The following is a 14547-nucleotide window of genomic DNA, read 5'->3' as shown; positions in this document are numbered from 1 at the left end:
CTGGACAAACGCCAGTACTCGCATACTCCACCATCTTGCCAGGATTCAGAGCATCCCCGTAAGCGCATGCTGTTCCCTGAGCCCCTTCCCGGGCCATGCCCTTCCTGCCCCCAACAGGTAGTGTTCTAGTAACTCCCCCCCGGGCTAGTTGGCCTGTTGTAGACATTCCTGTAAGTGGAGCCGTGTAGTCTGTTCTCTGTTGTGTTGGGTTTCTTTTGCTCAGCGTTTTTTGTTTTGTTTTGTTTTGTTTTTACATTTATGCGTGGTGTTGCGTGCGTCTGTAGTCACCCTTACTAACACTGGCAGTTTTCATTGCTCTCATTGGATGATCAGTTTATCCGTTCTCCTGTTGACGTGTTTCCAGCTTTGGTTTTTATGAATAAAGCTGTTGTAAACGTTTTATGCAGTTTGTGTGTGGATGTGTTTTCCTTTCTCCAGGGGACGTGTCTAGGAGCGGAATGGCTGGGTCCTAGGGTAGGTGCGTGTTTACCTCTGTGAGAGAACACCAGCCCGGCTTCCAGAGTGCCGGTGTACTTTCATGTCCTGGTTGCTTTCCGTCTTACTGGTAATTGGCTTTATCCGTTGTTTACATTTTGGCAGATTCAGTGGGTGTGTAGTGGGAGCTCACTCTGGCTTTAATTTGCATCTCCCCAATCACTAATGAGTCTGGTCACTTTTTCACTCGCTTATTGGCTAGTTGTATATCTCCCAGTCTTTCACCTATTTGTAAAACGCTGGGTTGTTTGTTTTTATTTGTGAGTCACAGGAGTTATTTACATATTCAGGACACAAGTCCTTGGGTAGTTACCAGTTTCTCCCAGTGTGTGGCTTACCAGTTTATATTTGTGGTGGTCGCTTTGGATAAGCAGAAGAATTTAATTTCGATGAAGTCCAGTTGGTCAATTTAAACCTTACCAGTAGCGCTTTCTAACATAGATAGATACTCAAAAATCTTTCCCCTGGAAATATGCAGTTCGCTGAAGTGATGGGAAAGATTTTGTGGTCATAGACCTAAGTATTCGCATAGCAAATACAATGTGGTAAGTAGAATTTCTGCAAATACGGATGTGGGAGTAAAATGTCTGTTTGAAGATAATGGTGACGATTGTATTTATTGGTAATTGAAAGCCACTTGGAGTTCCTAGAACTTGCGCTGAAAGCAGTTTACTGTCACTTAAGTTGCTGATTATCTTGATGAGCCCACAGGAATGGGATGTGTTGTTACCTTAGGACGCCCCCATTTTGATAGTATTTTCGTTTATTCTTTAACTTCCGTTCTGGGCTGTGTTAGCATATAGGCCGATGTTCTTATTTTTCCTGAACTCAGTAGCAGAGAGTGGCTGCTAGAAATCTAGTGTGACTGCTTGTTCATTTTCTTGACTCTGACATCTCTTTTAGAGGAGAATAAGCTCGAAGTAGAGGGTGAGAATGGTGAACAGCTTAACTGCCCTTTGATCCCTGGTGGGCTTGTTTCTTGCTTGTAGTGTGTCTCTTGCTGGGTTTAGATCAGTCTGAGAACTTGGTTTTGCTTTAATATATGAGAGTTTATAGTGTGATTTGCTGCAGAGAAAATAAATCCTTGTCATCAACTGAAAGAATACTAGACTAATGATCAGAAGGAATGAATTACATTAGAGGCTATTCCTTTGTCTCAGCCTCTGAGGTTCAGACTCGTTAAAAATCTTTGAGTTTCTTCTAAAATGATAGATGCATGTAAGTCAATGAAGTTAGTTAACACTCCCTTACTCCATACACAAAAATAAACTCAAAATGGCTTAAAGAGTTAAACATAAGACAAGACACATAAATCTCCTAGAAGAGAACATAGGCAAAGCATTCTCTGATATGAATCATAGCAGTGTTGTCCTAGGACAGTCTACCCAGGCAACAGAAACAAAAGGAAAAATAAACAAATGGGGCCTATTTAAATTTATAAGCTTTATACAGCAAAGGAAACGATAAACAAAACAAAAAGACAACCCATGGAATGGGAGAAGATATTTGCAAATGATGCAACTGACAAGGGCTTAATTTCTAGAATATAACAAAGTACCAATAACAAAAAACCAAACATCCCAATCAAGAAATGAGCAGAAGACATAAACAGACATCTCCTCAGTGAACACATACAGATGGCCAATAGGCACATGAAAAGATGCTCAATATCGCTAATTATCAGAGAAATGCAGATCAAAACTACAGTGAGGTATCACCTCACATAGGTTAGAATGGCCGTCATTAAAAAGTCCACAAAGGATAAATGCTGGAGAGGCTGTGGAGAAAAGGGAGCCCTCCTACACTGTTGGCTGGAATGTAGTTTGGTGTAGCCGTTAAGCCATTATGTAGCCATTATGGAAAACAATATGGAGATTCTTTAAAAAACTAAAAACAGACTTACCCTATGATCCAGCAATCTCACTCCTGGGCATATATCTGGAGGAAATTCTAATTCTAAAAGATACATGCACCCTAATGTTCATAGCAGCACTATTTACAGTAGCCAAGACGTGGAAGCAGCCTAAGTGTCCATCAACAGATGACTGAATGAAGAAGATGTGGGGGTTGTGTGTGTGTGGTGGACTACTACTCAACCATAAAAAAGAATGAAGTAATGCAGCAACATGGATGGTCCTAGAGATGATCTTACTAAGTGAAGTAAGTCAGACAGAGCAGGACAAATACCATATGAGATCACTTATATGTGGAGTCTAAAAAAAATGACACAAATAATTTATTTACAAAACAGAAACAGACTCACAGACATAGAAAACAAACTTATGGTTACTGGCGGGGAAAGGGCAGGAGGGATAAACTGAGAGTTTGGGATTTGAAGATACTAACTACCATATATAAAATAGATAAACAGCACTGTCCAACTGTAGCACAGGGAACTATATCAGTATCTTGTAATAACCTATAGTGAAAAAGAAGATGAAAAGGAATATATATGTGTATATATATAATGTGTGTGTGTGTGTGTGTGTGTATATAAAGCTGAATGTATGTATGTAAATAACTAAATCACTATGCTGTACGCCAGAAACTAACACCACCATTATAAACTAACTTCAATTAAAAAACAACAACAACAAAAATGTAGCCTCAGGGAAAGTGAGAGAAAAATAAAATGATAGAAATCGGAATACTTTCTTTTCATATTAAAGATTCATGAATCCAAATCATAGTGATCTTATAGGTTCTAAACTTTGTTTGAATATATTACATATGTGGTAAATACTTTATATGTGTCCCATTTCTCTTTCTTGAATATTGTTCTTAATTTAAAACTTACACGAGAAGGGATCAGACCCAGGAGTGCTTGAGTAACCGGCCGTTTTCTTCCTTCTGCCCCATCCTGTTGTGTAGTGGGGGCCGGTGGAACCATACATGGCTAGGTCTTAACTGACATCTTCTAGGTGTGTTGGGCATCAAGGTAAAGATCTCGCCGCCTTGCGACCCAGCTGGTAAGACTGGCCATAAAAAAGCCCCTGCCTGTCCATGTGAGCACTGTGAAACCCAGAGATGAAATACTGTCCACCGCCCCCATCTCCACCCAGAAGGGTGGGACGCCAGAGCCACCTGCTGTGCCCCAGCCGCTGCCCACAGTGTAAGAGGGACTTCTTAGCAGCTGGATCTGGAGTTGGATGTTGCTCTATAAAGACCTTTAATAAAATCTTTTTAAAAGAAAAAATAAGATAAAATAAAATTTGTAGTAGGATATGGTGCTGGTGAGTGAGTATATGTAGATAATTACTGTGTTTTGCCACTTTGCAACCTTTCTTTTTGGACTGAAACTCTATCCTGTACTTCTTGTATACGTTCTGTAGTACTAAAAGTATGAAAGATTCTTTTTGACTTAAGTATTTGAAAATGTTTCTCTTTGCTTCAGATCAAACATGAATAAACCCAGAATGTATAAAATTAACATTTTTATTAGGATTGTGTTTTGTATTTTGGCCAGTTTGTATTAAGGTGGAATTGTTTGTGTTAGCTGGTGACTGACTAATTGTTACAGAGTAAGAGCAGTTCTCTGTATTATAGGGAAGGGTGCAACTTTCTAGGGACTTCATTTGCATCTACTATCCAGTAGCCATTAGCTTTCAGAGTTACTTGTCAAAATTTGTTTTTGTCAATCTCATCAAAAATTTACTGAGTACTTTTTTTTTGGAAAAAAAGTTTTAGGGGGGAGGTAATTAGGTTTATTTATTTAATGAAGTTACTGGGGATTGAACCCAGGACCGTTTGCAGGCTAGGCATGTGCTCTACCACTGAGCTATCCTCCCCACCGCCCCTGCCACCACCATTAGTTTTTTTTAATGGAAGTATAGTCAGTTACACTGTCAATTTCTGGTATACATTGAGTACTTACTATACCAAACATGAGCTGTCCCCCGGAGTGAAAAGATGACAGTCACTAAGTTTATTGAAGTTTTTATTGAAAATAGATACAAAGAAAGAAATTGCAAGTCAAGTCTGGTAAGTGCTGCTGTTAAGAAATCTGATAGCACAGATCAGAACAGCGAAGACCTTGAGGACTGACTTGAGTGTCTTTAGTAAGAATTATTATAAACTTGTTTGCATCTTGCACTAAGTTGACCAATGTATGTAGTTACATGTTTCAGAAAAAAATTGTTCTCAATTTAGTATAATAGTGTGCTCTACTGATATGTTTTTCTAATGGTCAACTTGACAAATAGTGCACTGAGTTCTCTGTGATGTAATGTTTGTGATGATGACCATTTTCATGTCTGCATAGTATTCTCTTTCTCTGACTAAACTATCTCTGGACTACATGGTTCTGTCATCTTGGAAATCAGGGTAAACTGGGTCAAAGCATTCCCTTGCGTGAAAAAACTAATGATAGTTTATTTGTTGGAGGTTTTGCCTCAAAAGAGCTTTTGATATTTATTTGAAATATCTGAAGCGTTGTTGTGATCTTTTGTTGTTTTTGCAGATGTATCTTTCTAGAAAAGGTCATAATCCCTACCAGAGATTTAAGAATTCTCATTAGTGTTGCTCACAATACCCTACCATTTCATTGACATACAGTTTGGCGTAACTGCAGTGCAGTCCTGGGGGTGGATTTTAAGCAGTGGCTTTCCCAGTCTCCCAGTTCAAGCTGAGTGCTAGAGTGAAGGGAAGTGGCCTAGTGAGCGTCTGTGGAGAACTGGGGGCGTGAGAAGTGGGAGATCATTTTGGAGAGTGTCCTGAGTGGAATTCCCAAATAGGAGCTTCCCTGACATCTGACGTCTGAGATCTTCCTGCTAAATTCAGCGTGTCTTTTCTGGCTGATCCTGGTAAATGTCTGTGATCTGTGCAAGTACGCTCACTTTACCTCCTGTGTGAACATGCTCGAGAAAGAGCAGCCTAGCTCCTAGCTTGGTGCGCCTTTCTTCTCCAGGGGAGCTGGCAGGAGTTGTGACACAGTGCAGCTGGCTGGAATGTAGCCTGGAGTAGGGGTGTTGATCTCCACTCTTAGTGGGGAAGACTGCTGTGCAGCCTCCTTGGCTGCGGGGCGCGAGCCGAGCTAAAGGAGCAGGTGCGGCAGTAGCCGTGTTCTCCTTCTTGACCACAGTCGTCACTGCTGTCCTGGCTTAGCCCCAAGTGCTGAAGTGTGTGTGTGACTCTTAGCCCTAGTCAACACCTGCTTCTCCTGGCTTGAATGAATCTGGTGATGAATGTCCAGAAGACGAAGAACAGTTGTGCCTAGAAATCAGTTTCATTGTTGAATTTAACTTCTGATAGTTCCCTTGGGGTAACTTTGCTCAGGATTTATCTGGATTCTTGGACTTGCAAAGGTAAAGAATGGAGCTAGGGGTTGATGATAGACTTCAGAGAACTAGCATTTTCACACGTGTTTTATGAAGGATTTTGAACCCCAGCAGCTGTTAAGATTCTTTACAGTGTGATGCTGGCAGTTAAATGTATTTAAAAACTCGTATTCGTGAATATTCAAATACATGATGAATTTATTATCAATTTAATTTTTATAAGAAAAGCCAGTGTTTTTCAAGAGTTTGAAGACTACTATAATTGAAAGTTCACTGCTTGCTCAGCATAATACCAAAACCAGAAACAATAAAAAAAAGATTCTTTGTATTTAAAAATTTCTCTATTTAAAATTGACATAAACTATGTTAAACGATGTTAAAAGAAAAATGGCAGATTTGGAGGGGGAAGGGTATATAGCTCAAGGGGTAGAGCACATGCTTAGCATGCTTGAGGTCTTGGGTTCAATCCCCGGTACCTCCTCTAAATAAATAAAATTAGACCTAATTACCTACCCCCCCCCAAAAATGACAGATTTGGAAATATATTTGTAACATACACAGCAGGGAAAAGGTTATTTTGCAACTGTAAGGAGATCTTACACTGGACTAGAAGAAAGGTTAAATGTCCCCAAAACAAAACAGGCAAAGAGCGAGAACAGATGAGTCACAAAGGGAGGAACACAGGGGTGCCAGCAGATACGTGGAGAGATGCTTTTACTTGTAATCAAAGAAATGCCAGAAAAAGAAAAAAGAGAAGAAAGAAAATACCCAGTTGTCAAAGGTCTGGGAAAGTGGCCGTGCCCAGACACTGTTTGGTAGAAGTTTAAATCAGTACAGACCCTTTTAGAGATAATTTGTAATGTGGATCAAAAATATAAACTGCGTACCTTCTATTCCAGCAATTCCAGCGTTCAGAATTTATCTCCAGGAAAAAGTCGGATATATGCGCAGAGGTACACATATGAAGATGCTTGTGATAATAGTGAAAAATGAAAATGAAACTACGTATTTAACAATAGCTATTAAGTAAATTAAACTCCATACATTGAAGGCAGGCATATTTTTCCCCATTTTTTAAAATTGTTATAAAATGTACCTTACATTTTACCATCTTAAATTTGCCATCTTACCCAGTTTCCAGGTGTACAGTTCATAAGGTGCATTCATACTGTTGTGCAGCCATCACCACCACACCCAGGTCCAGCGCCCTTTTCATCCTGCAGAACTGAATCTCTGCTCCCATTAAGCAGTAACTCCCTATCTCCCGCCTCCCCTCGCCTTCCCAGCCCCTGGCAACCACTGTTCTCCTTTCTGTCTCTATGAATTTCACTACTCTGGATACCTCATATGAGTAGAACTATATAATTTTCGTCATTTGCGACTGGCTTATTTCAGTATCCTGAGGATTCATGTTGTAGCACGTGCCAGAGTTTCATTCCTTTTTAAGGCTGAAAAATATTAAATTTTTTTTAAATTTAATTTTTGAGTGGAGAATACATCCACTTAGTCCAAATTCAAGAGGAGGATTAGGAGGAGAGAAAGATGGAAAGTGACTGAACGCGTATGGGTAATTCAGGTGTTCTAGAGTTAGATAGTAGTGATCAGTGTACAACTTTTAATATGCTGAAGACCACCAAACTGTACACTTTCAGCAGGTGTACGTCACAGTATATGGGAATTACATCTCAGTAAAGCTACTGCTAAAAAATTTCAATGTCAGTTATATGTCAGACATTAAACATTCCAGTTTTTTATTTTTTTGTTACAAAATAACCATTATTTCTTCTGTAACATTCCAGAAGTATTTTTATTTTTATGAGTTTTTTTCATTTATAGTAAAAAAGTAAATATTTATTGTTTTCTCCCTTTTAACAAAAGTGATAGCAAATTGAATACAGTGTTCTGCACCCAAGCGGGCATCTCTGAAGTCTTTTTCTCTTTTTTTTAAAGGCAAAAATGCCTCTTTTTATTGATTACACGTGTACTGTAGGAGATTTAGACAGTACAAAAAAGTGTCAGGAAAGATGTAAAACCTGCCCGTACCCGAGATGGTCATGGTTATTGTTTATGTCCTTTTAGACGTTTCTCTGCATGTATCTACTCTTTCAGAAGTTAGAATTGAGATCATCCTACACTTGCTATTATGTAAACTGCTTTTTTACACTTAAAAACTATGGTCACAACATACTATTTTATCAGTAAATATAAATCTACATTTAAAACACTGGTGCGCAGTACTGAGGTGTGTGGAGACTTTTCGCTTACTTAACTCATTACCTATTAACATCCATTTAGGTTGTTCTAATCTTGTCACTGTTGTAAACTACTGTGAGCGCCCTTGCACACTTGTGACGCCACTTCCTTGAGGTATTAACTACACTGCAATATTTTGCAGCCTGCCAGAAGTTTTAAACAACATACTTTGTTTTAATACTTTACTTACTGTATTATTATTATTTTGTTTCTGGGGATGGAGGTAATTAGTTTTACTTACTTTTTTAGAGGAGGTGCTGGGGATTGAACCCAGGACCTTGTGCACCCTAAGCATGCGCTCTACCACTTGAGCTATGCCCTCCGCCCCTAAACAATGTATGTTTTGACGTACACACCAGAAAGAGTTTGATAATATTATCACGTCTGTAGAGAGATGGCGCAGGCATTTATATCCTCATTTTAAATATGAGGACTCTGAAACCCAGAAGGGTGGAGTGTGTCCCAAATTACGTAGCTGTTTAGTGTGAGAGCTGGGACTAAAACTCACATCCTCTGACCGTGGGTTAGTTTCCTTCCACTGCGGCACACTGCCAGGCCTTGAACACCTTGCATACAAAGAGCGATTTTTTTATTGTTGCTTCTTCATTTCTAAAAACATGATTCTTGATGTAACTTTCTCTTAGGTTCTTTGTATTATGTGCTAGAATTTATCCATTCAAATAAATGGTCCATATACCTTCTTTAAGGATACAGGCTTGGATATACCCTTGCAAACATTTTAGTAGTTTGTCTTCACTAACACTTTCTTCTTCATTTAATTACTCAGCATTCTGTTATCTTCTTCTGCATTGATAGCTCACATAATCTCAGTTTTTTGTTTTGTCTGTTTTTTGTTTCTGATTTTAAAGCTTCAAGTTACCTTATTACCTTTGGGTGGTACTAGCTTCAGTGGGCTGGGAGAGTGCTTTAATTTGAATGCCAACTCTCTTCCTACTGTGTGATTGTGGGACAAGTTAGGTCTCTGTAAGCCTGCTGTCATCACCAGTAAAACTGAAATAATAGTACATGTGTCATCGTGAGGATAAATGAATTAACATGTGCAAACTGCTTGGCACAGTCTGGCATGCACTCATTAAATGTTTATTATTTAATGTGCAGATTTAACTGTAAAGCATTGAAAGGTCATTTTGTATTTTGACATTCTTTGTTTTTGGTGAAGCGTTTTGTAAGATGTGTTTGTAGACTCCCCCGTCTTTCCTCTCTCCTTGCCTTCAGGTCTGCGTCACACCTTTCATTCACTGAGAACAGGATCTTCATTTGGTCGTGGTTTAGGCCGAGTGAAGAGCTGCCAGACGTACCTTGTTTCCTGTTGGGAATAAACACAAATTAAATTCCTGACATTTTACAGATTATCTCAAGCATTTTTAAAGACAATGTAGAGCAGAATAACGTGAATCCTAATTTGCTAGATGCAGGTTCCGAGAACCCAGGGAGCTACTTTCTGACCGACCCCCCTCCCCTCAAAGCTGCTTCGTTTTGCTCCTTGAGGAGGAAAGCTGATGTGGGTTCCCTCTCTCTGTCTTGACTCCAGCACATGCAGATGACAATCCAGGCTCTCCAGGATGAGCTGCGGATCCAGAGGGACCTGAACCAGCTGTTTCAACAGGAGAGTAGCAGCCGGACCGGGGACCCGTGCGTGGCGGAGCTGACGGAGGAGAACTTCCAGAGGCTGCATGCCGAGCACGAGCGCCAGGCCAAAGAACTCTTCCTTCTCCGGAAGACTCTGGAGGAGATGGAGCTGCGCATCGAGACACAGAAGCAGACCCTGAATGCCCGCGACGAATCCATCAAGAAGCTTCTGGAGATGCTGCAGAGCAAGGGACTTTCTGCCAAGGCTACTGAGGAGGACCACGAGAGGACAAGGAGGCTGGCCGAGGCGGAGATGCACGTCCACCACCTCGAAAGCCTTCTGGAGCAGAAGGAGAAAGAGAACGCCCTGCTGAGAGAGGTGAGGGGCCGCTTTCTCGGTCACGACTTGCTGGTTGTCTTTTCTTCCTGATGGGTCAGTGCCTCAGCCTAGATGAAGGCGCACGCCCTCCTGCGCTGGTGGGAGGGGGTTTCTTCTTGGGCATTTAAGTTCTGCTCCGATTTCTGTTCTGATTTGCTATCTTGTGTGATGTGTCATTGGAGTGTGTGCTGGCTTGATAACTTTCTGAGGGTTTTTTTTTTTTCCCCTCCTGGTTTCTGTAGACTCATTTTACTGCTGGAGGGACACAGAATTTCCTTAGTTTGTAACTCATCTCTTGATTTGTTCATGGAGACACACAACAACCAGAATCAGAGTAGCTAACTATTGCTCAATTTAAAAATATTGATAATTGAAAGGAAGTGACTGCCTCAGCCTATCTGTACTTGTAAAGTCCTTGGGAGCAGTAACGGATGTTTGCCCTGTGGTTTCCGTGGAAACTGTTGCCCTGCTGTAAAAGATATGTGATAAAAATCACTTGTTGCCACAGAGACACAGCTAGAAAGAATGATAGAGGCATATTGTCATTTTTTTTTTTTTAGAGAGAAAACTCAGATAATAGCTGACCACTGTGGCTTTTGGTAATCTTTCGCTTTTCTAGGTAATGTTTCATTTTAAGAAAGGATAAATAAAGAATCCATCTTACACTGAATTAAAAAAATTGACAGCTATAATTCTCTACATGAGGTCAGAGACTTCAGATAACTTTCACATTTGGTTAGGGGGAAAAAAAATCTCAGAACTACTTTAGTGCCAGTCTGAATAATCCCTTTTTAAATGAAATGTGAGGAAAGAGGTTAAAAGCAGCAAAACAGCAACTTTCCATGAGGATGGAAATGCTCTGTATCTGTGCCTTTCAGTATGGCAGCCACCAGCCACGTGTGACTCTGGAGCAGTTGAAATGTGGCTAGTGTGACTGAGGAACTGAATTTTAAATTTTATTTAAATATAGCTAATTTAAAATTAAATTTATATGTGGAATCTAAAAAAAGAAAAAAAAGGACACTAATGAACTCATCTATAAAATAGAAACAGACCTGCAGACGAAGTGAACAATCTTATGGTTACTGGGGGAAAAGGTGGTGGGAAGGGATAAATTTGGGAGTCTGAGATTTGTAAATGTTAGCCAGTATATATAAAAATAGATTAAGGGGGGAGGTATAGCTTAGTGGTAGAGTGCCTGCTTAGCATGCACAAGGTCCTGGGTTCAACCCCTAGTACCACCACCAAAAATAAATAAATAAATAAACATAATTACCTCCCCCCCCAAAAATGAGTTAAAAAAAAATAGATTAAAAGAAAAACAGATTTCTTCTGCATGGCATAGGGAACTATGTTGAATATCTTGTAATAACCTTTAATGAATGAGTACATGTATATGCATGACTGGGATACTGCATACCAGAAATTGACACATTGTAACTGACTATACCTCAATTTAAAAAATTAAATTAAATTAATTAAATTTAAGAATTGCTACATAATGGCTACTGTATTAGATACTGCAGCTATGCATAATGTAAAGTCACCTGCTTTTCTTAATAATTTGTTTCGACCGCCCTCCTTTGTCAGTACAGATATAGTTTTGCAATTTCAATTGAAGTTGTAACGTTCTGTTGCATTTACTTGTGTCTCTTACTGTTGAACATTTAGACCACTATTAAATTTTCATTATTACTAAACTGTGCTGCACCGAGTACCCCAACCGTACATCCCTGTACATTACTTTTTTTCCTTAGGATAAATTCCCAGAAATGGACTTGCTCAAAGGGTGTATACATTTTCAGAACTCCAAGTATCAGTCTTGTGTCCCAGAGTGACTGGACCCCCTGGTCCTCGCGCAGTGTCCACTGTGTTCTTAGGGTTATCCTGTGGCTGTGTAGGTTACACTCTTCCATCGACTAGACCGTACTGTTTTAGAAAATTTTCTGTCAGCTACTCCATTATAGCCACCACGCTGAGTTTCTTTCAGTTTACGTTAAAGAGTATGTGTTCTAGTGAGAAAGCCTGGAGCCTGGCCGTGGACACCGGTAGAGAAGTGGTGATGATCTCAGAGAGCACGCAGCATGCGAACCGCACCAGCATCGCGATGAACTTGGAATGTTACGTTTTAACTGCTTCTGTTCTGGATATTTCAGCCTATGCCCCTTTATTTTTGAGTTTTGGAGTTAATAAGTAGTGAATAGTTAAGGACTGTGAAAAGCCGTAGTGTTATTCTGGCAGAGAGCAATCAAAATATGGCAAATTTGAAAAAGTAGTGGGAAAAAAGCATGAATTAAAGACTAATTTTGAAATAACAAGCTCCAGAGATAGCAGGTCCCACTTCTGAACATCACGTGGACAGAAACACAGGCCTTGTCAGTCAGGCCAGTGCACAACTCCAGCCGCCACTCGTGACGCGGTGTCATCGTGCAGCGAACGCTGCTTTGTGGGGTGAGCTTGTTTAAGAGCAATGGAAGTGGTTGCTGCAGGGCAGATGTTTGGAATGCTTGTTCTCTTTTCTCTTTTGCCTACTTGCCTTCGAAATTGAAGACTTAGCTCAAATTTCATCCTCCTGTGAGGTCTTCCTCATGCAGCTCTGTACACATCTGCAGATGAACCCGTCATACTGGAATATACTTATACGTGTGTTTCTTTGTTGGGCACTTAATTCTTTGTGATACGGAGGGATATGTGTGTATATAGGTATTAATCTTGTCAGTGTCTCACAAACACACAGCGAATACTCAAGAAATGTTAGTTGAGTAAGATGAAATGTAGGGAAAGAAATTTAAACCTGGAGCTTACGAGAAAGAAGGATAGCTTTTCCAATTCTGTTTTTCCTGTGTGACGACTGGATACTAAAACCTGATGAAGGTTAGAAAACAAACTAAAACTCAAAACCAGTTTTGCTTATGAGTTTAAGTACAGAAATTATTAATAAGACATTGGCAGATAAAATCAGTATTATGATAAAAGGATGATACTCTCACCAAAAGGAGTTTATTCTGGGAATGCCAGAATGGCTCAATGTATCATACACAGTTATTAAATTATAGATAGAAGGAAAAGATAACCCTGTAGTATTTGACAGCTCTCTCAAAGACATTAGGTAAAATGTTACAGTTTGAAAACTAAACCAAATGAACCAAAAATAAGCATTGAATGATACTTTCATAGCATTATTTAAATAAAAACCACTCAATAATTGTGTGTTATAAACATATTTCAAACTGATAGCCAGCGTCATGCTCACTGTGACATACTAGACACACCCATTAAAGTCAGGGGAGGGCAGAGGTAGCTGTGCTCGTCAGTGTTCAGCATCATTCTGGAAGTGTGAGGCCGTGCAGTTAGAAGGAAGCGGGGTAAGTAATACAGGAATGGCGATGGGAGGGACAGGGCTAGACTTTCACTACAGTGTAGATGGGAACGTTAACGTCAAGATGTTGCCCTCCCGCAGATCTGTCACTGTGATGTAATCCCGGGGGAGGCTTCCTTGAAACGTGCCCAGGTGATGTTGCAGTTTGCAAGAACAGTGCAGGAACCCATGCTTAAGCTGGTCTTGATACCTGTATTTGAAACTCAGGGATGTTAAAATGTGTGGTCCTAGCCCAGGAACAGATAGATCAATGAAACAGGGAGGAACCCAGAAACAGTGCGGTTTTGAGTACGTGGCGCATGTTCTGGAATAACGGCCATCTATCTGGAGGACAGTTCCCTCGTTACAGCAAATTAAATTCCAGATGAAATAAAGAGCTACTTCTTAAAAAATGAAAACACTAGAAGAAAATGTAAGTTGAAAGCTTTTAATATAATCTTGAGATAGGAAAGACTCTTTTGTTACCATAGCAACAACCTTAAATAATTAAATTTGTAAATGTTAGAAAGTACAATTAAAAGTTAAAATGATACTTTAGGGTAAAACTTTGTAACATGTGGCTAGACTATTGCATAAAGATTGTTTCTAAAATAATAAGATGCTAGAGGCACTTGGTACCACTTTTCTTTTGTTGTTTACCAAGAAATTACCTACTGAGCCTCTAATGCGTATTTGGTCCCGGGATGGGCGCTGGGTGTGCATTTGTCGTGCCAGAACACGTGGTCCGTGCCCTCCAAGAACTTAAAAACCTAGTGAGAGACAGTAAACTGGTGACTGTGAGACAGAGTAAGTTAATTGAGTCTAATGACGTTGGGGGAGGGACTTTCTGTAACAGGGAAGCGTCTCTGAGGAGGGGCCCTTTAAAGGAGAGCTGAGGAAAGATGGATGGTCTTGCCGAACATTTGGGTAAAATCACTTCATGAAGAAGGTTGACAGTTCCAAAGGCCTGATGGGAAGGAGTCTTGAAGCAGCGGGGAGCGCGGGGCAGAGCACGCGGTGTAAGGGGAGGTGGAGCAGCTGAGAGCGGGAAGGGGTAGCCAGGGCGGACTCCTTCATTCCACTCGTCACACGTGTGTTGGGCACAAACCTGTCTGCAGAGCACTGAGGAAGTGGCGGTGAACAGGGAGAAGTCCGTGCCCTCTGGGAGGCAAAGCACTTGCCTTCATGATCCTTGC

General features: G+C 40.4%; 1 protein-coding gene across 14 annotated transcripts in view; it reads left to right on the top strand.

The window, feature by feature from the left end:
• Nucleotides 1-14547, top strand: part of ERC1 (ELKS/RAB6-interacting/CAST family member 1) — a 289429-nt gene that overhangs the window by 57493 nt on the left and 217389 nt on the right. For all 14 annotated transcript variants that reach the window (XR_010377761.1, XM_064478870.1, XM_064478865.1 and 11 more), the window contains one exon: nt 9577-9993. Coding sequence is in view for 13 of the 14 variants with exons in the window: in XM_064478870.1 (XP_064334940.1) it covers nt 9577-9993 (417 nt within the window). In the remaining variant the exon portion in view is untranslated. The remainder of the gene's footprint in view (nt 1-9576; nt 9994-14547) is intronic.

The sequence above is a fragment of the Camelus dromedarius genome, chromosome 25 (assembly GCF_036321535.1).
Source record: "Camelus dromedarius isolate mCamDro1 chromosome 25, mCamDro1.pat, whole genome shotgun sequence".
Lineage (NCBI taxonomy): Eukaryota > Metazoa > Chordata > Mammalia > Artiodactyla > Camelidae > Camelus > Camelus dromedarius.
Note: the sequence above shows the minus strand (reverse complement) of the source record. Positions and strands in the feature narration are given on the sequence as shown.